Consider the following 13,728-nt stretch of genomic DNA (forward strand, 5'->3'; position numbering starts at 1 on the left):
AGTTTTCAAAAGCAAAATACTAAAATCACATACACTGGTTGCTTATCAATTTTGCAGACAGTATATAAAGAAAGGAATTAACATAATGATTCCAAACAAATTGAAGAGATAGGAGTACACACAGGATTTTAAACTATTGTTTTGGAATGAGAGTAATTCTGCCCACTAAGCTGCACAGTCCTTAACAGTATATTTATGAGCCCCAAGTATTTACCTATATTGCTAGAGCGTAAAAGAAATGAAATGTAAAGAACATAATAGGAATTGCAGTAAATACAAAGAAAAGAGAAGAATTATGAAAAGTACACTAGAGAACACCAAAAGAATACATGAGGGGGAAGATAGGTAATATTAGTGACTTAATAGGAAAATTTTGAGCAGTTGCTCCAAGTGGTGTCCACAGAGAGCTGCTATTCACTTCAGGCTGGCTCTCCTTGTTTCCAGCTGCTAAGTTCACATTGAAAGAAGCTAAAAATACATTAAATACTTTCCAAATATTATTTTCCCATGTAAGCAATTGGTATAAGTTGTCACAGAGATGTTGTCCTCTTGCCAGTGAGAAGGGAAATAGTATACAAGAAGTATTCTGTGAAATCTTTTGTCTTATGCACAATGCAGCTGAAAATATGGGGAAGCTTGAAAAGGCATTATTTTAGCTACAAGTATTTCCAACTGTTCCCCTCTTTCAGCAAGGCAATATAGGAAAATGACACTTAAATATGAGGACCTTATTGCCTGTGAGAAAAGCTATAGTCTGCACTACTCAGGAGCATAATATGTATGCCATTTCTAGCAATCAAATTTGATATTTCAATGAGAGAGAAAAAAAAAAAAAGGAGTGGCAAATGTCTACAATTTAGGTATACTATATCCTGACAAACTGAAATTTCACAATGCTGCAGATTTAAAACATAAATGTACAGCTTTGCATTCAAGACTGTTCTTGCCAGTAAATTCAGCTCAATACAAAAGTAAAATAGGGGAAGGGATGGGACAACACATACTGAAAACCATCCAGTTCTTTCTGTTAAATGTGAAGTATAACAGGCTTTTTTATGACATGCCTTCCTCCAAAAATAGCAATGATTACACTGCTCAACTCCCACACCCCCACCGCCCCAGCTTGGCTTTTTTACACATAGAACATTTTACATTCTCAGTCTTGAGGAAGGAGCCAAAGTCTGTGGAGCCAAGAGGACTCGCTCTATCACCCAGTACCCAAACTACAGGAAAGGAAGTAGGGAGGCAGGCAACTCTAATTTCTTATAATATTACATCTTCTTTTAAAAGCCGAAGTGCCAAATTTTTTAGGGACTCTGAAAACCACAACTTTGCACAGTTTTGGAAAGATGCTGCAAGTCCCAGCAGTGATAATCTGCCAATTCCAAAGCACATTTGTGAGCAAGATTTTTTTGTCTTCCAAACAAATACAAAGATTATACAGTCTATTCTCTTCACAGGGATGAGGTGGGGGAAATGTTAAGATCACAGCTGCTGCAGCAGTGGAAGCTGCAGCTGCCTTCGAGCTTGTAGTGACTGTGTAGCCTACCATGCATTTGAGGGATGCTACTGTGCTACAAATACTATCCCATTTGGGGCTTTTTTTCATGAATGGAAGAAACCTGAAGCTTTGGCCTGCTGTAGTTAATGAAAAGCCTTGCAAATTGTTTTGCAATACTCCACCTAAGTTTGAATTCAGCTAAACAGCCTTCCTATCAGAACTTCCTAAGTAGCTACTTAAGATAGCTGTATTCTTAAATAACACTTTCTTCACACCTCCTATGACATTTAGTTTTCAGAATTATCACATTCCTGTTGCCCAGGGATTTATTTTATATATGAAGCAGTACATACAGTGAAGATAAGATGGAATCACAACCATTTCAAGCACCCTACATCTGGAATGAACTTACCTTTATGAAATATGGTTAGGCTTTTTAATAGAAAAAGGTAACATGTCTTTTAACAGTGACCTAAATTTCACTAAAACCAAGAAAGGATGTATCAATACTTTAGGGTAAGTACAATAGCTCGGTTTTCCTCATTATTCTGAAGAATCATGCCTGGCTGATGTATTTATTTTGCACCGTTTAACTATAACAGAAAATAGATGAAGTTCAAATGAAAACACTGTTTAGACTATGTCAACAAAGCATAAACTAAATGAAGTGATTCTGCATTGACTATAAAAACATATTTGCTAATATTAAAGTTACTAATGGTTATCTATCAATCTATCTATCACAACATGAAGTGATTCTGCATCTTAAGAACTGTGCTAAAGCAGCAGACACATGAAGTTAGATGTGATTTTGCAAAACAGCATCAGGGAGTGCACTTTATTGCTGTTTTATCATTAGAGTAAATAATTCAACAAATGCAGGAAACCTCCAGATTACTTGGGGTTTTTTTTCGTAAATTGCAAGTCACTAAAGGGCTTTCCACTCAGACAGTCAATGCTTACTTTATACTTGCTAGCAAAAAAGAAATCAAATATAATAGTATCTTGTATACTGAAACAACTGCTTTGTTATAAAGAGAAGGTTTCAGAAAACCAGAAAAAATGACACTGCTGTAAAAACCTGTAAGTCTTTTACTCTCAGTTCAAAGACTTAACCATTCTTCTACAACAGACTGAAGTTTCATATTCATCTCAGCAAATCAATCCGCTAATAGGCATCAGTCATCAACACCGAAGTAAAATCTGCCACATGAAACAGCTTTGATGTGATTGAAGACTCACACATAGTCGTAAGCATGACAGAACAGCTTAGCTATTAAAATGTTTTATCCAGCAAAAAACTGTTCATCCTAATTGACTGAAATACTCTTTGAATGCTATTACTGCAAGGCTACTTCACTAAGCAGCACCTTGGTACATAGCCACTTGACTTATATCTTGAGATCCAGCACAACCACATCAAATCTTGTTAGAGTATTTTCTTACACTTACTTTTGTCAAGAGACCAAAACAATAAAGCTGACTGTCATTTTTACTACCAGTTGCTTAGTTAATTCGATACTGAAACATACTGGGATTCATTATAAACGCTGCATGCAATCAGCCATTTCTATCAATCTTTCTTTTTAGTGCAGTAACAGAATGAAACCAACTAACCACATCAGTTGAAATGGGTTGGCAGGACTGGGTGGAAGCTATACTTCTGCACTGAGCCCAACCTCTCACCACAAGAGGTGCAGTAGCTTTAAACAGCAATGTGCAGCCCTGGCCCAGCTCCAACACTGACCATATGTCACAAGCTGACAGATAAGAAGCCTGAGACAGCCATCTGAAAACAACTGTACACAGCCCCAGACACCAGACAGTGAGGGTTTCAAGGTCTACATCATCATTCATTTAAAAGCCAATTTTAAACATACCAGAAGGAAACATACTGACAAAAAAACCACAATCTGTACCCCCACCACCCCCACCCCCAACAAAACCAAATCAAACCACAACAAAATAAAAAACCCAAACCAAACAAGCACACAGTCATTGTCAGAAAGTCCATATGATGCTATACTCCAATTCAGGAAGTGTCCATCAAATATCTCAATTGATTGCAAGAAACACAGTCAGAAAATTACTAACAGTTTGTGCCTATAACATTTTCCTTTCTTCATTATATTCACAGTGTGTTAACAAGTTGAGGAAACAACTTGAGAAAGGAATCAAATATACCAAGCAACTGCCAGCAAGATTACAGAATCAAACAAAATATTATTGATTTAATATCTGAAATGAAGGATGATTTGATATTTGTCCCGTATCTATTAATACATCACAGAGTTCATCCATGTATGCCACTACATTGGTTATCAGAATGTATGTCATATCAATTCTTAATATATAAGCAACATATAATCTATCAGGTCTTATTCCAAAATTACTAAATAATCAGCACAACTTCACTCTCCTATGCAGTTTCCACAGCTCCATACATTTCATTTCCGTATTCCAAATTAATAAAATCCAGGTGAACTTACCTACAGTTCGGAGGAGGGTCTAATGTAATTTCTGCAAGTTCTTTCTGAATTCTTAAAAGAAAAAAAAAATACTATCAGGACTTTTTTTCAGTCTGTTTCTTTCAACTTTATGAACATTTCTACATCAATCAATAGTAACAAAATATAATTCTTAGAATTCCTGGTTGAAAGTTGATATATAATGTTTCATGAAACTTTGCAAGAACATGTAGAAGTAAAAACCAAATATTTTCTGAAAAATGAACATCCAATATGGAACAAATACCATGAGCAGCCACCTAGAAAATCACACTTTTTCCATAGGTCAGGAATCTCAGCTCCTTGGCTCACTTACACAGTTACTAAATATCTCATATACCCTCCTTCTCTATTTCCCTTTCAACTATATGACTTACAGTTCTTGCCCTCCAGAGTATTTAGCTTCTTTATGTATATTGTACTGGCAGGGAAAAACCCCCCAACTCAAAGGATAATTGCCCAGAATAACCCCACCCAGGACTTCACAACCTCATGCATACTGAGGGGGCTGATACTGGCTTCCCCCAAAGGGGAAAGCTTCCCTGGTCAGCCTGGGGACCTGCTGCTGGACTTGCTATGATATCTGCATTCATTTTACAGAGGGGACAAAATTGGGTAAATGTGATCCCAGATACAGTCTAATGAGAGCTGAGTAAAGGCAGATAAATCTCTTTCATTTGTCTATGGACTATGCTTCTGTTAATACCTCCCAGGAGGCAGCCCAGCCTTTGTCTCTGCCTCACACTGAGCCTGCTGTCTGCCAAGGCCCCCACATACTTCAGAACAGAGATGATCCCCAGTGTATCTGAGCAAGGGGTAAGTCCTCCCCATGTACATGGTGTTCATTTGTCCTTGTCAAATTTCATGAGTTCTCTGTCAACTCTCTCCTGCAGCCTGGCCTGATCCCTCTGAGCTGAAGCCTTGCCCGTATGTACAAACTGCTTGTCATCTGAAAACTTCTCAGTGCACTCTGCCATGTCCTCCAGGTCACCAATAAAGACATTACAGGCATCCTGCCAAAGTTCTTCCTCCAGGGAGAGCAACTTCATTGTTAAGGATTTCTGGGTATTCCCAGGCTGATGCTTCCCAGCCAAGTCCTTAAATACCTGATCTCTGCCACAGCTGGCACTGGGGGCTCTTTTCCCTTGCACCAGCAACTGCATGAGAGCCAGTATCTTGACCTCTGAAGAAATTTAAGTATGCAGAATACGATACAGAGCTCCCAAAGGAACTCGTAGGAGTTTACAGTTCCCAAAGACTTGCCAGATTACAATGCCATAAAGCAGGACTGCAAATGCCAACTTCCCTATTAACTATGTCCAAGGCTTTTTTCATAGGCTACTTCAGTGCAAAAACATAAACATTTAGAATGAGGAAGGAAAAGAAAAACAATTCAATACATCCTCAGTGGTTTCTTCTTGCCTTCTCCTTCATAAGATTTCATGCACAGAGCTATTCCTGTTACTCCATACACTAAAAAAGAAATAATAACACAATAATACCACTCAAATTCCTGAGACAGGTGCTCAAGCCACAAGCCAAAGGTTCAGGCCTGACCTACACATACCTTGTTTAAAACAACTGTTACCCATTTTGCATATAAATACAGGTAAAGAAAATGGGTTATCACAATAAGCATTCAGGTATATTGGCATATATAAAGTAAAAAAAGAGCAGTTTAATTATTTATATAATGCTACAATCCAAACACAATCTTGCATGCTAAGGAGTCTCACAGACATTATCAAAATTCCCCTTGTGCCACTATGAATTGATTTTATGGCTCTAATGAATAAATAGACCAACAGCAGTAGAACTGGCCTGAACCAGGAACTCAAGCCTTTATCATTCACATTCTGAAATAATTAGGACATACATGGTCAAGATTTGTAGGCAGAGGTAATAATCATTTATTAAGACCTGATGAGATCACTGAAAAGATAAAAATACTCCTCCAGATGCTTGGCTTGTCTTTAACTTCTATGCATATAAATACAGGCAAAGTAAATGGCTTATCAAAACAAGCATTCAGGTATGTTGGCATATATAATATAGAATGCCTCTGCATGTACCAAATGCTCACACCCAACTTGGTGCCATCTGAAAACTTTAGAGTGGATTCTGACATATCCTCCAGGTCACCCATAAAGACATGACAGGCATCCTGCCAGAGTTTGAACTCCAGGCAGGGCAGCTTCGTTGTTAATGATGTCTGCACACTCCCAGGCTGATGCTTCCGAGTGAAGTCCTTGAATAGCTGCCCAGCTGTGTGTATATACCCTACATACAGAGCTGGTGTATACCCTACGTACACACAAACACACCAAGTTATTTCTGTAGAGGGAAAGCAATTTGATCTTTACTTGCTTTTTCTACTCATTGAGATGTTTGTACATCCAGCATACAGAATTCCTCCAATAAATATCATAACTTTCTTATAAAAATACAGGCACAATCTGCTTAATCAAGCACAAAATCATTATAGTAACACTGAAAGTCATCCCATTTTTAGTGAATTTTAAACACAACAAAAATGTTGTTTTAAAAGTTAGCCCATTTTAGACAATCCTAACAAATCACAACTTTTAGAAGGGGGATCTTATAACTGTGGGAATGCTTAAAATATGTCTTCTGTATATTACAAAATTCTGCCATTATTTTGAAATTTATAGTACTACAAATTCAAATTACAGAAAACCTAAACTGCACGAAAACTTCAGTTTTGTGGTTTATGAGTTGTTTAGCTTTCTCAGCCTTGTTTGAAGTTACAGAATCATGGCATTGCACTTGTTTTTGAAGTCAGAGATCATTCCTTTGTTTTACATGTAGTAGTAAAAATAGTTAATATTTGATGGCATTAGAGTGAGAATGAGGCACATCAAGAATGGACTGACAGCTTCAGTCCTAGATCAAAAACTTTACATTCTTCCTCCTAAATCCTAACCCACGTTCCTTACATTCTGAAAACAAAATGGTTTCTCATTTTCTCCATCTGTTCTAGTACAACCCAAAACTTCTAATGCAAATAGCACTAAAATGGCCCTTTATCAAGGTAATCTGTGATTAGCAGACATAGACAAACCACCTTTCTGCTTCAAGATGTAAAAATTTATCAGATAGTACTGTCTATTAATATTCAAAAGACATCATTGCCCTTGCAAACATCTAAGACAAAGATGTTTAATTCATGATTATTTTTATACAAACAAGATAAACATATTAATACAATGCTGTCCATCAATTGCTCCTCAGCAAGCTGTCCATGTTTATTCTCCTGCTCTGTGGTGTCCCAAACTAAAATTAATTTATACACCTTATATTTCTTTTGTCGCAACCTTAATTTACCTTGTATTCATGCTGAGAGCTCATTCATAAACAGTTTCTGTAGAACAGCTGACACGTAGCTGGTTCACATGTCACAGCATTCAAAGTTACAATTAAATCATCGGACAGCATCCCAGAGAGCCGTGCACTGATAGAGACCTCCAGTGTGTAAGCTGCCCTTTGTCTGCACGTGCTCTGGCACTCGCCTCTATCCCCATTGAGCTGCCCTCAGAAGCTGCCATACGAGAGGACGTGCCTCATTTCCTTCACTGACCACAGAGGCTTCACCACGAGAATATGCAGCCTCTGGCAACAAAACATTTTTTTAGGGTCCTTTCTGGCATCTGCCTCAATAACAGGTATGTTTAGAAATGTTAGAGAGGGAAAACCCTCTAAATTAAAATCGCTACATATATCCAGTTTATATTTAAACTAATGACATTATGGTTTATTACATATTGGACAATGGGGATGATGGCAGGGGGTGAGGCCCTTGCTGGTAATCAAAGCCCTGGGCTGCACGCATAAGACAATTTATTTGCATTGTCAGATCTGATACTTTGTTTGGTCTTAGAGAAGTCATCTAACTCTTCTCTCTCATATAAATACAGACATATAAAAAAATTTCTCTCCACTTAACTAATGGAAAAGAACAAACACAGTTGCCTTCCAGTAATGGTGCAAAGGTTAATCTACTTGTAAATTCAGAAGCATGAAAGTACATTGCGGATTTCAAATATTATTAATTCTCAGAGACACATATTTATTGCTGTACCATGCCAAAAGGGACTGAGTTGTTTCCTTCATGAAATAGTTCTCTAAAGCTAAGAAAGATGTGAACACATTAGAGAATTTCCCCAAGATTATTAATAGGAAAAGAAATAAAATAAAGGATTACATGACAGTAAACTATTTTTACCACATCCACTTTTCTAAACTACATGTCTCTCTACTTATAAAAGCCAGATGAATCAATACCCTATACCAGAGAATATACTGCTTAGAACATACTTAAAAATGCAGTCACTGGTATGTATTTCAATACTAAATAAATTGTGACTGAGCAGGAAATTGATCTAAAGATGGTTAGGTTCATACTGGAGAAAAAGAAATATTCTCACCTACTTACTAAATTATGGATAAATGACAAGGATATTTCTTGTAAGAAAAAGCACTCCATATTTTGCCATCATATTCAACATGCTAATTATAATTTCCAGATTCTGTGATAAACCCCTCAGGAAAACAAAAAAAAGAGGAGATAGTGGGAAATGCTCAATTTTGTTTAATTTTGAACCAATTTCATCTATCACTTATTTGCTCCTCCTTAGGGCTGCAACTGCTTTGAATGATGAAAATATCACAACTAAAGTTGTACAGTTCACAATTCCTTGTAGGCACAGATATTTATTTTAAAAAGTCATGATTGGACATAAAAGTTTACAGATTTTCAACCAGCAACTTCAGGAGCCAAGCAAAACAATACATTTATTTGTTGAGCTACTACTATGTCAGCCAAGAATGGTTACACTTCTCTCAATCCAAAGGTCATGCTAAGATTTTCTACTTAAGAGGTAACAAGATGCCTGCTGTTTTCAAGGACAGCAATTCAATTCCATGTCTGAACTGTAATTGTGATATGCAGCAGGTTTCTCAATCTTGACATGTTGGGTAAGAAAGGTTGCTATTTAAGGTGATGCCCTCTGGGTGAGGAAAATTGAAGGACCGGTACACTACACAACATATGCTGTAAGCTATTACACCTGTACAGCAGCTAGTCCTGAAGTATTAACAGAGAAGGACAGCATGTGATGGCATTCTACCTTCTTGGTGCCATCCACAGCAATGCTAACAGAAAAAACTTCGTATCTCAATACCAAAAATCTTACTCAAATAGAAATATGAGTGGTTTCACATAGTCTCTGTAATCAGATCACTTTGGAAAGCAGTTAAGCTGCATGAATGTATATTCATACATAAGACATGGGAGCAGTTTACTGTTACACAACCAAAAGTCAGCACACTGCTAAATCTTGATTTATACAAACCCTCATGCTACTGAAGATTCTTTAAATCTGACTACCTTAGCATAAAAATCAAAAGCAAAACAAAGAGTCTTCCAAACAGAGATACACAAACCTCTCTCCATATTCAGTAGGTATAATGCAATCCAAAAAAACTGTGCCTACAATTCCATGTGCACAAAAAAACTTTCCAAGTGAGAAAATCTGATTTCCAAACTCAGGTTAGAATGAAGCATGTAGTCTGTGACTTTAGCTCCAGTGACCTTGCTGGTGTTAGATGCTTCTAACAGGAATTAAGGAATCTTGACGAAAGACACAACTGCACTACACTCTGTTGTTTGAGTGTTTTACTGATTTTTTAGCAATGTTGACTCCTCTCACTGTAATAAAGGTATGAGAGAAAGGCCTTATTAATCCTACACTATTCCTCATTCAAAATGAACTAAAATAACAATACTACTATGAAGATATTTTATACAGACTGTTTATGGAATACCTAGCACATATTGAGGGTATTAAGACATTTTTCCTTCCTTTATGCTACTCCCCTCCTTTTTAACCTCTACTTTAATTTCAGATTTAGCTTTCTTGAGACACCACTAATTTTAATTAAAAAGCACAGAAACAAAACCTGTAATATGAAAACCTGGCCAGATTAGAGAAGGTGCAATCCCAATTCTAACAAAATTACAATCTACTGAATATTCAAAAACAAAATAAAAAAAGAAAAAAAAAAAAAGAAAAAATACAATGATACAGAAAAACCCCCATTACTACAACAACTGTTTCTGAAATCCTCACAGAAAGGGCTACTCCTAAATTACATTTCTCTTCAAAAATACTGTACACATATCTACAGAACTATTGTAAGTCATGTCAGCTTTAAAAATGTATAATCAAATGTATATTTCTAAAATATATAATCAATATTACTACACATGTGAAATTAGCTTTAGATTCTAACTGGCAAATGTACTGAAGTCAGCAACTGATGGCATAATTAGTTTCAGCAGAACCATAAGCAGATATGATTAAACTTTAAAAGGTTTAAGTAATTTTATCGCTGTAAAATGCTTGTTGATAAAAGCTCTAAGCTTTGAAGATACAAAGCTAAGATTAATAGACCAATTTCTGACATATCATTATTAATTTTTTAATAGGATAGTGTCCACAGGCCCTTGTCAGAATTGTAGCATCATTACACCAGGCATTGTACAAAGTTCAGAATACACAGACTGCTTTCTAAAGATGCTTGAAACTGTTTTTATGACCTTGAAATTCATATCTAATCCAATATTCCTAATATTTTAAAAATAATAATAGCAGGAAGCAGACAAAAGAGAAGACCAGAAACCATTATGGCTGTGAGGATTAACTACATGAATAATATCATGATTTGTAGTGAAAGTTGGGTGGGGTTCTTTGCCCTTCTTGTCGTAAAAGGAAACATGGGCAAGTTTTGCTGGCCATTCTGGGGCAAGTTTTGCTGGCCATTCTGTAAGTGATATGACCAGGTAATTTCCTAATAGTGACATAGTAGGAATGTGTGTCCAGAAAGTATTTCTCCATGGAATTAAAAATGAAGAAAAACTAGCTGTAAGAAAGGAATCTACAGCAGAAGAAAAGCATGACATAGCTGTACCTCATTGGAAAGACAAAGATACTTTAGTATCTTTATTAAAGTATCTAAAGATACTTTAGAAAAGTACTTTAGATACTTTAGAAACTTTCCCTGTCTAATTGATTAGGGACAGATTAAGGCAAAACAAAGACTTGAATCCTGACTAGATATACACACATGTTTATATAGTATTACATACAGATTCTGACTACATGCATACGTTATAAATTATGGCAGAAGGGGCTTGATGCTTCTCCTTTACCACAGTGGTACAATTTCAGTGTTTTCTCTTGTAGTTTACACTGCCTTGGACTAGCAGAGAAATGAGATCTGGGAATTCTGCATCAGGACAGTCTGCAGAATTGGTCTCTTGTCAGATTATTTTATGAGTGCTTTTTAACTTCAATCACTATAATCCCACTTGCCCAGAGTAACAACCTTACATGTACTAGCAAAGAAACACTAAACTGTAAATTCCTTCTGTCTGGTCCAAGCAAGACAACCGTTATCTGGAGATGGACATGATAGCATAGAATAAGTTAAACAGCTATTGTACAAACCAACCTTTCATCTCAGTCAGAAAAGGGAGGGAAAATAAATGGATATTAAAACAGATCACAGTTTAAAGTAATGAAACCAACATACATTTGTTGTTCACTCAAGTATTTCTGACCTGCTCATCTGGGAAAAGAAAAGGCAGTACTTCATGGCAATAGGTATTACGGTAGTCCTAACATGCTGAGTTACAGAACTGTCTGAAATGTTTATGGCTAATTAACTGTAAGTTACACTGACAAGTTTCAACATCAGTCATACATACATATACAGAGATATATTTTATAAGGCTACAAAACTGTCTGAGTTTTATTAGCAATAAAAAAATGTCAGCTTTTATCATGCAAGCAACTATTAAAACCATGTGAAAGAGGCAAACGGACAAAGAAAGGGAAAAGTATACAGGTCTCATTATTGTGACCAGTCTCAAAAGGTTATTACACTGATACAGTAGTGTTATAATAAAACAATCAGAAAATTAATATACTGAGTCAATACATGGATCTGATGACCAGCTGAAAGAAAGAAACAGTCAGGAAGAACACCGTACCTTTTAGCGCTAGTTGACAATTTAGCAGCTGTTTTGCTTGATATTTTCCCCTCTTTTTTCTTTGGTTGAACTTGCTCCCTTTCTTGTTCCTGCTGAGCACCTTCACGCTGATCTCCATCAGAGCTACCTCCACTAGTGCTTGGGCTATCATCCACTCTCTGCCCCTCTGTAGACATGGCAGATGCTGCACTGAACAAAGACAAACAACTGAAGTTAGTTTTTTGAGGAGCAACTGCCTCATTGTATTTCTTACATGCTTAAGGAAAGAACACATGGGATATATGTCTCTGTCCTAACAAAATAATGTTTATATCACAGTAGTTCAATAATCCTCATACTGAAGAGTTTTTGCCACAAACATCTTAACAATAATTCAGGAACTGGCAATTTTAAACCCTATACCACTGCCACCCCCCCAAAAATCCCAACCAACCCACAAACAAATAATACAAACAAACACACAAACCAATCCCCCTGCCAAACTCTTCACAAACACATATATATATGTATGAAAACCAGAAGTTACTGAAGTTAAGTGGGAAACATAATCCTGAAAGTGTAAAACCATTCACTGTGAATTATGTTTTTCAACCACTCAGCAGTGGCATGAGTTAGCTGTCCCATCAACTATGCCACCAGTTCATATCTACCACAGCTAGCTAAAAACGGAGAGTTATTAGTATCTTAGGACTCTCTGTTATCCCATATGAAATAAATTTGTGGGCTCATTCCAAGTGTACAATGTGGGTTTCCACATTACAAAATCCACATCTTGGCATGCTTGATGGAAACACAGAACTAAAAAGCTTTAACACAGGACTGTTTGTATTTACTAAAATAGTGAGCACATTGGTAGAGGATATAACAAAGTTTTTCCTGACATTTCATTCAGGCAACATGAGGCAACAAACTTGTCAGAGAATATGAGCCGTAAGAAATCTCAGCATATTTCAGAAGTCAAGTTGATGCTTTATTTGCACACTTCTGATACTAGTTAGCTATTTTAATTTCTTCCTTCATTTTAAATAGTATAACAATACGCCAACAGATGAGGAATTACAAGCCCGCTGTTACAGCTGTCATGACATCTCAAACTCTCAAACTGTTCTAATGAAGGGCAGATGTCCATGAAAAACTCTTACTGAATTAGCATATCTGGTGGCACTAACTGATTAAAAAAAAAAAAACCAAAACAAACAAACAAACAAACAAAAAAAAAAAAAAAAAAAAAAAACAAAAAAAAAAACCCAAAAACCTAAACCAACAAAGCCAAAACCAAATTAAAACCAAAGTGAAACCCAGGTCTTTCCTTTAACACCAAATCTGTACCTTATACACCTGTGTTACATATCCTTCTCTAGAGATTTTTAATAAAAAGTAGACAGGCCCAAATGTTAACTTGCTTACACCCACACAATCCCTGTATATCTGGGTGGTTTTCTGATCAAATCTGTCTGAACTAAGAATTTGCTCTTTCATACACAAAGAGTTTCAAATTGCTGTGAACTTCGACTCGCTTTTCCTCTTACCTATGTACAGACATCATCACAATTAAGAACAAACCTATTCACCTTGACTATTATGTGTTTTAAGACTCGCTCAAGGGAGAATAATGAGATTTCAGGCTCAGATTCAACCATGCTTGT

General features: G+C 36.5%; 1 protein-coding gene across 2 annotated transcripts in view; it reads right to left on the minus strand.

Moving 5' to 3' along the window:
• LOC110474601 (ubiquitin-conjugating enzyme E2 E2) overlaps positions 1 to 13,728 on the minus strand; it is a 200,784-nt gene that overhangs the window by 183,583 nt on the left and 3,473 nt on the right. The window contains exons 2-3 of one of the 2 annotated variants that reach the window (XM_021538108.3): positions 12,083 to 12,266; positions 3,991 to 4,041 (exon numbers count right to left, since the gene is read on the minus strand). In XM_021538108.3, coding sequence (XP_021393783.1) covers positions 3,991 to 4,041; positions 12,083 to 12,258 — 227 coding nt within the window. In that variant the 5' untranslated portion in view covers positions 12,259 to 12,266. Of the gene's footprint in view, positions 1 to 3,990; positions 4,042 to 12,082; positions 12,272 to 13,728 lie in introns of both variants that reach the window. The other variant, XM_021538105.3, reaches the window with a different exon arrangement.

Source organism: Lonchura striata, chromosome 1 (genome assembly GCF_046129695.1).
Source record: "Lonchura striata isolate bLonStr1 chromosome 1, bLonStr1.mat, whole genome shotgun sequence".
In the NCBI taxonomy this organism is placed as follows: domain Eukaryota; kingdom Metazoa; phylum Chordata; class Aves; order Passeriformes; family Estrildidae; genus Lonchura; species Lonchura striata.